Source organism: Lathamus discolor, chromosome 4 (genome assembly GCF_037157495.1).
Source record: "Lathamus discolor isolate bLatDis1 chromosome 4, bLatDis1.hap1, whole genome shotgun sequence".
Lineage (NCBI taxonomy): Eukaryota > Metazoa > Chordata > Aves > Psittaciformes > Psittacidae > Lathamus > Lathamus discolor.
This window is the reverse complement of record NC_088887.1, coordinates 61,664,799-61,672,190: the sequence shown is the minus strand read 5'-3', so window position 1 is coordinate 61,672,190 and position 7,392 is coordinate 61,664,799. Positions and strand designations below refer to the sequence as shown.

The window sequence follows — 7,392 nt, the reverse complement described above, 5'->3', positions numbered from 1 at the left end:
GCTTGTTCTCTTCTGTCCTGCACACATCCCTTCTACCCTCACAAGCTACAAATCTGGTTCTTTCTTACTGCTACCTGCAGACGTCCCACAGAGCAGTAAGATATGCTGCTCAGTTTTCAATGCTTTCTTATTTCCTTCTTCCTGTGAACCACTGCAGCTGTGTCTTTCTTCACAGAGTGTGAAGGTTCTGCATGTTCTCCATCGCCTCTGCCAGCACTCACCACGAAGCTCAGACCTTGAGTTGCTGCCTTTAGTTACTTACTGCATACCGTAATGAGCAACAGCTTGATTCTGTCTTCATGACTAGCTAATGTGCTCAACTATGCTACATACATTTAACTGAGGCAAATCTTCAACTGGTCCAGAATGACTGAAGAAAATGAGCTGCTCTGGAGCAGCAAACGGGAGTGAAGCCAGCAGGAGCCTGACCAGCAGTTGGCTGCTAGTTTAAGGTTAGTATTTACGCTTGCAGAAGCAGAAAAGCTGCGGGGCTCAAGGATTTCAGATAGGAAGCAAGTGAAACCCTGAAACATTTTTCAACTTACATCACAACCCATGCCTTCTGCAGATAAAAGTGTGAGGAAAGGCAGGAGCCCCGGAATGAAGACTTCCTCTTCCTCTTGCAGAGACCAGTCTGGTTGGAAGGAAACGTCTCCTGCTTATCTCTGCTTCAGAAAACAGACACAGCCCATGGTGGAAAAACACAGGCAAAGGCCAACGAGAACCTGGGGTGCACAGACAGCAGTTCTGCATCAAACCTGCTGAGTACTCACTTGGAAAGCCTGAGTTTTTTTGAGCCATGCTTTTATGCCATGCAAGAATCCGGCTCAGGACCCCATTCATCAAACTCTCTTGGCAATAAGAAATACCACCTCTCAAAACCCACATGCCTCAAAGCAGTGTGGTGGGAGGGTACGTTCACAACGCACCCAAGCTCTCCTTTGTGCAACTTCTTTCCGAACCACCACTACTGTAATGCTCACTAATGTTTCTAAGCTTTTCACTTATTTCTCTTTAAGGGGAAAACTATAATTCTCAAAAAAAGGAGACAGGGCTTTAAGGCAAAAAAATAGAAAATCAAAAAAGCCCTCAAAAGCCCACATTTACTGCCAGTCTCTAGAATTATGAGATTTGACAATAAGGCTTTTGCTCTTGTGATACATGCAATTAGGCAACATGCAGCTCAATTTCTGCAGCCAGGGGATATTCAAAATACTTTCCACATACAACAGGTGTCAATTTGACTTTATTTAAGGAAAAACGGGGAAAAAACAGTAATTTCCATAATACACAGAAGACAAGTTAGATAGCACTGCAAAAAAAAGGCTGAGTGTTTTACTTGTCACCAGTCTGCTTTGCAGCTCTACGATTAGTAATTTTAATGCAGTTTGTCATTTTGTATTATTGTTTAGCATCTTTATAATCAGCAGAGTTTGGGGTTATAAATCACAAAAAGTGTACTACTACTACTATGAAAAACTAAAAAACCCACAAAAATCACTTTCAAATAAACCATAAATATGTGATGCACATTAGTGTAACAAAACCATTTTTGTAAACATTTTCTCCAACATAACATGTGCATAAGATAAAAAATAAAAACACTGCAGTCATACAAGTTAGGGTTACTTTGACTTAAAGATACAGAAAATTATTAGTTATTAAAGCTTAAAACTAAACCTAGGAGCTTTTCTTTTCTTCTTTGCTTACAGAAGCACTGTTTGAAGAGTTCGGTGTTGGTATACGTAGTGGTTTTGTAATACTGTTTTTACCTTGCCATGTTGGCACTTCCGTGGAGGCAGAAGCTGCCAGGCAGGCAGGCCACTATAGGAAGGAGATTTCCCCTCCCTGGAGCCTCAAAACTTCAACAGCACATATCCATGACCTGGGCATCCCTACGGTACTGGAGCATCTTCTAGGTGAATAGCATCAGCTTTCAAGGACTAGATTAAATTTTGACCACATAGCGCTGGAAGATTTAAATCACGCAGACTGACATTCGATCGAATCAGCTTTGGCAAACTACACTACAGGGCAGCTGTGTGATTACACCCACGTCTACCATCACGTTGTGTTTCTGAGTCCCCTTTAGTTCATTATAGTACAAAAGGCTGATCGTTCTTCCGGCTGACCGCACCGGGCCCGAAAAGAACACATCCTTCACCTTGAACGCTATCCAAAAGTCATACAATTAAAAAAAAAAAAGAATAGTTCTAGGTATTCCTCCGCCAGCAAATGTAAGGCTTCCTTGAGTTGTGATTCTTTTTTGGGGGCTGGGATAGGGTGTTGTGTGCACACACACACACGCGCTGGCGGTGCGCGTTTACCACTCGCTTTTCAACCGTCTACGATGTTCGAAGGAGAGTCTTCAGCAGCAGCGCTGATTGGGGTGAAGGACTTACAGCAGTCAGATTTGACACCACAAGAAGGGTCTGTTGAGTCTGAGCTTTGCACACTGGGTGCTCATGGCTCTTAAATTGATTGTGTGACCAGTCACTCGAGCCATCGGCTTGACTGAATTGAAGAATACGTGTTTAAAAAGCCCTACCTGTCATGCCGTGAAGGAAAGTTAACCGCAGCAGAAGACAAAGCCCATGAAAACACTGAGAGCCTGTTCACTGAATGAACAGCTTAAGGCAGCTGTCAACAAAGTACCCCACCAAAGGAATTAAAACAAAGCCAAAAAGGAGTGAAAACAAAAAGGAAAGTGGCTGAATTGTGAATTAAAGGAATTAAAAATAAAAGTGAAAACAAGAAGGAAAGTGGCTGAATCGTGACACTGTGCATTATTACAACACCAACGGATTATTATACACTCAAGGTTTCTCAAGTAATGAACATGTAGCCATTAAACAAATTATTACTCTCAAGACATTTATTACAAATGTCAGAAACTTATTCATAAAATAAAACTGACTTAAAAAAAAAAAAAGGAAAGAAAAAAAAAAAAAAGCCAGAGCTGGGATCTTACATCTAAACACAGGTATACGCTGTCTTTATGAATAAGCAGTATTAACTACATTCTTAAAAGAGTTTTAGTGCATTGCATTCTTAAAAAGAAAAACATCACCGCCCCAAAATGTTTCCTACAACATTTAACAGTTTATAGAACTAGCCTAGTTATTTTTACCTGCCTGTTACTAAGCCCATGTGTTAGCAGAGTGAAGCCTCTGGTTTTAGGCTAAATTCAGACTTCTATTAAGGACGAAACTGGTTTTAAAAAATGCTTGCTTCACCAAATTTCGTAAGCAGATTACATTAATCAGTGTCTCACTGCCATACCGCTACCACTATTGCCCCGACGGACCACTCTCTCCTCCTGCTGAAACTTGCTATGCAATAACAGTCGGAAACCTTTCAATCTGGTAGTTTTGGTATTAAGATTAAATTAGACATTAATGGTTTTCATCTAAAAACGTATAAACTAAACCACCTCTTTTATTTTATGCATTAAAAACAATGAGGTAGGCACAAAAAATAAACATATGTAGTTTGGATTTTATTTCTATTTTTTTTTCCTTTTTTTTTTTTTTTTTTTTTTTTAGTTCTGCCAGCGCAGACTGTGGTAAAACTGTTGTTGCACTTCTAGGTTTAAACAAAAATTAAACCTTTAACTGAGGCAGTGCTAATACTGTGACATAACCAAGTTCTGGCCTAACACAGAATCATTATAGAAAATGAAATTTTTTTAACTTCTTTTTTCTTTTTTCATTTTTTTTCCTTTTTTTTTTTTTTTTTTTTATCATCTGCACATGTTTCAGGCAATACCTGGTACACAGAAAATGACTAAAGTTATTGGCCAGGCCAAAATAAAACTGCGGAAACAAAAAAACCCCAAGAATTCCACCCCGAGCCCCTTCCCACCCTCCCTGTCCCAAGAAGAAGTTATCCTAGTCACTGTCTTTCACATTTTATAAATATTAACTTCTTAAAACCTGCACCTTCCTCTTTGACCACATATTGTCACATTACAAAAAAGAAATGTCAATTAAATACACTGTTAACATTACTAGACTAGATCTGCCCTCTGTTTCAGCCAGTCTGACTCTCTACACCACTTCTCACCTTCTCTTGCCTGCCTCCTGCCCACTCAACAGCATGTTCATGGTAGTCTGTTTTATTCTCCTTTTATTTCCCCCCCTCTCTGTTTCAGCACTAACAGACAGAGTCCTTCAAAGCCTAGGAATCCTGGAGCTGAAGGGAAAAGAAGACCTGTAGCTTTCTAGCGTGACCCCAAATCTCAAAGACATTGTAGCACCTGATGGCAATATCTTTACAGCACCAGCTGCCTCGCAGCCTCAGTTGAAAAACAAAAAGAAACCTAACACCAGTGATGCCTGCACACACATTTACACAGAGTGCTGCATTAGTGCAGGTCTGTACTCCAGTTGAAAGTAATTCCGAGTTATGAAGATCTCAGACTCTGGATGTCAGCAATTCCTCGCCAAATCCCACTGCTTCTACCAGCTCAGAAGAGAAGTCCTGCCAAGGGTCATGAAATAGACTTGACTGCTTCCACCTGACCGTACGGAGGCAAAGAAAACCTGCAAAGAAGAGACACTGGTAAATTCAACAGGTAGAAAAGCAGTGGCTCTGATTTGTGATCGTTGTCCCTGATATTTACAGCACAGTTGCAGTGCTGTTCTGGTTCAGGTGGGGATGGAGTTGATGTTCTGCATAGCAGCCTGTATGTGGCTAAACAGTGCAATCAACACACCAGTGTTTTGGCCGCTGCTGAACAATGCCTGCACAGCATTAAAGCTGTTCCTCCAGCCCCACACCCCTCAAAAGCCAGTGGGCTGAGAATGGTTAAGAGGCTGAGACAGCCGACCCAAACTGACCAAAGCGATGTCCCATGACATACATAATCATGCTCAGCAATAAAAGCTCAGGGAAAAGGAGAGGATAGGGGGATCATTGTGGTGACGAATTGTGTCTTCCCAAGGAAGGGTTACATGTGTAGAAGTACTGCTCCCTGGGAAGCGGCTGGACATCTGCCTGCCAAGGGGAGGTTGTGAATGAAATTCTTATTTTGCTTGGCTTACATGCACACCTTTTGCTGACCTTATTAAACTGTTTTATCTTAATCTATGAGGCTTTTCACCTTCCTTTTATTTTCTCCTCATCCCATGGAAAGGGAAGTAAGAGAGAGCTGGGTGGGTGTTTGGCTGATGGTCAGGATTAACCCAACCCACGTAACCAGGTGAAGTACACATTCATCATCTTAGCAACTAACTGGGGGGAGGTGGGGAAGGGGGAATTATACCTTGTCATTACGTTCACACAAGAACTTGAGTCTTTGTGCCCTTTTGTGCATGAACACACCATCCAAGTGTCCGGTTTCCACTGATCGTATTTCAATAGCTTTTTCTCCCCAGCCCATAATCTGGTTGGATCGGATGTACGCTTTGGAAAGAAAACATAAACCATTAGGACAGGCAGAGGGTAACATGGAGGAACTGAAAAAGCAGAGGAATATCCTGACACACTCTAGTTAAAAGGATGCATGTGCATATTACAAGTACACATATGTTCAGAGTGCTATTTCTGTCCTCAGCACCTTCATGATGCCTAAAAATACCTCCTCTTTTAGAAAAAAATCCCTGTGGCTTTTCTTTGTTAGTTATATACTTCTTCCCTGAGCATTTGTGACACAAAGGGAACTTCACAACCTTCAATTAAATGGAAGGAACATCGAGTCTGGCAAAGAGACAAGCTAATTAGGCGTTGACAAGGAGAAAGCAGAACTCGAGGTTTAAATACACTAAGCCAAACCACTCCAGTATGTCACCAGCACACTAGCTCTGTGTCTTATGGTGTTACTTCCCTTCCTTAAAGGAGCTTGTCAGCAAAAACAGAGAAAGAGGACAGGGAAAGTAAAAAATGAACTAGCCTCCTTTAACAGGAGTAATACTTCAAAAACCTGATCTCCTTGAGAAAGCCAACTGGTCTGAACAGTATTCTGTACATCTCAAAAGAGGTTCTTGTTAAGCTCTCCAAGTGGAAATACTATTATTTGTCATAATGCTTTGCTTTGTGCACAAATAAAGCAAAAAATCAAGCATTTTTCCTTACAGTGTCACTGAGGAGAAACAGATTAGTAGTAGCATGAGGAAAAAAATCTGTTCTTGATAGCAGTAAAAAAAATCAAATAAAGGGGAAAGTCACCAGCATTATGAAAAGGTATATTCAAAAAAGCATTTTGATGGATAGTCTTAGGAACACTGCCAGAAATAACATATGGGACCTCAGTGAAGAGTAAGCTGTTGCCTCCGATTTGCATGCATACTTAAAAAATAAGAAGAGGAATGGCTCTTAGCAAGCGAAATTAAAACACATTTAATTTTGCAATACTTCCTTTTTATAGATTTTTTTCCCTATTAATTTTCTGTGAAATTAAATCAAATGCTCTACCGCAGTACAACATACACCTACAACATAGCATGTGCCATCATACTGGAAATTTCTTTATTTTTAAAAATGCCACTAGTGGTAACTGGGCCAAATAGCTTCTAAAAATTGTCAGATGAGATGTTCAGATGATGTCAGCTGCCTCAGTGCCATTTACTTCACAGGCATTCCAGACCCAAAAGGCTCTGCCATTTGCCAGCGGATAAACCCTGCTTGCTTTTAGATCTAGTCAAAAGTTAGTCTCCACAGGAGTGAACAAGCTGTGCATGAGACTTCTTTAAATTTCCTCTTCCATTATTGTTTGCATTGCTCGAACAGGTATCAGCAGTCACCTCCTAACACATGTGTCCATTCCAAAGCACATACCATGCAATGTGCTTGGCCCAATTAAAGGAAGGTGTGACTGCAGCCCATGCTATGCTCAGCACTGAAATACGGCAGCACAGGTGGCAAGAGGGGTCCTAGTGTGCACCTGTGTCCGTAACAAATCTGTGCCCATTTTAATACACTCATTTCTCTCACTTTCAGAACTGCCTTATTTTGAAAGGGGGAAGATGTGGGTACCTCTCTGGGCAACCTGTTCCAGTGTTTAATCACCCTGATGGTAAGAAGTTTCTTCCTAACACTTAGTCTAAATTTACCTTTGTTTATTTTAAAACCCTTAGTCTGTGTGCTATCACAACAGGCACTGCTAAAGTCTGTCCCCATCTTTCTTATTATGTCCCTTTAAGTACTGAAAGGCTGAAACAAGGCCTCCTTGGAGTCTTCTCCAGGCTGAAAAGCCTCAACTCTCTCAGCCTTTCCTCTTAGGAGAGCTGCTCCATCCCTCTCTCTGATCAGTTTTGTGGCCCTCCTCTGGACTCTCTCCAACAGGTCCCTGTCTTTCCTGTTCTGAGGACTCCAGAGCTAGACACAGTACTCCAGGTAATGACTTTATACTGAAAGGTTTCCACAGCTTTGTGGCTGTCTAGCAAATACTCT

At 41.2% G+C, this 7,392-nt stretch overlaps 1 protein-coding gene across 8 annotated transcripts in view; it reads right to left on the bottom strand.

Annotated features, from left to right (window-relative positions):
• Window positions 1-1,228: 1,228 nt before the first annotated feature.
• MAP4K4 (mitogen-activated protein kinase kinase kinase kinase 4) overlaps window positions 1,229-7,392 on the bottom strand; it is a 164,959-nt gene continuing 158,795 nt past the window's right edge. For all 8 annotated transcript variants that reach the window (XM_065677712.1, XM_065677713.1, XM_065677716.1 and 5 more), the window contains 2 exons: window positions 5,267-5,406; window positions 1,229-4,544 (listed from right to left, as the gene is read on the bottom strand). In XM_065677712.1, the coding sequence (XP_065533784.1) occupies window positions 4,461-4,544; window positions 5,267-5,406 (224 nt within the window). In that variant the 3' untranslated portion in view covers window positions 1,229-4,460. The remainder of the gene's footprint in view (window positions 4,545-5,266; window positions 5,407-7,392) is intronic.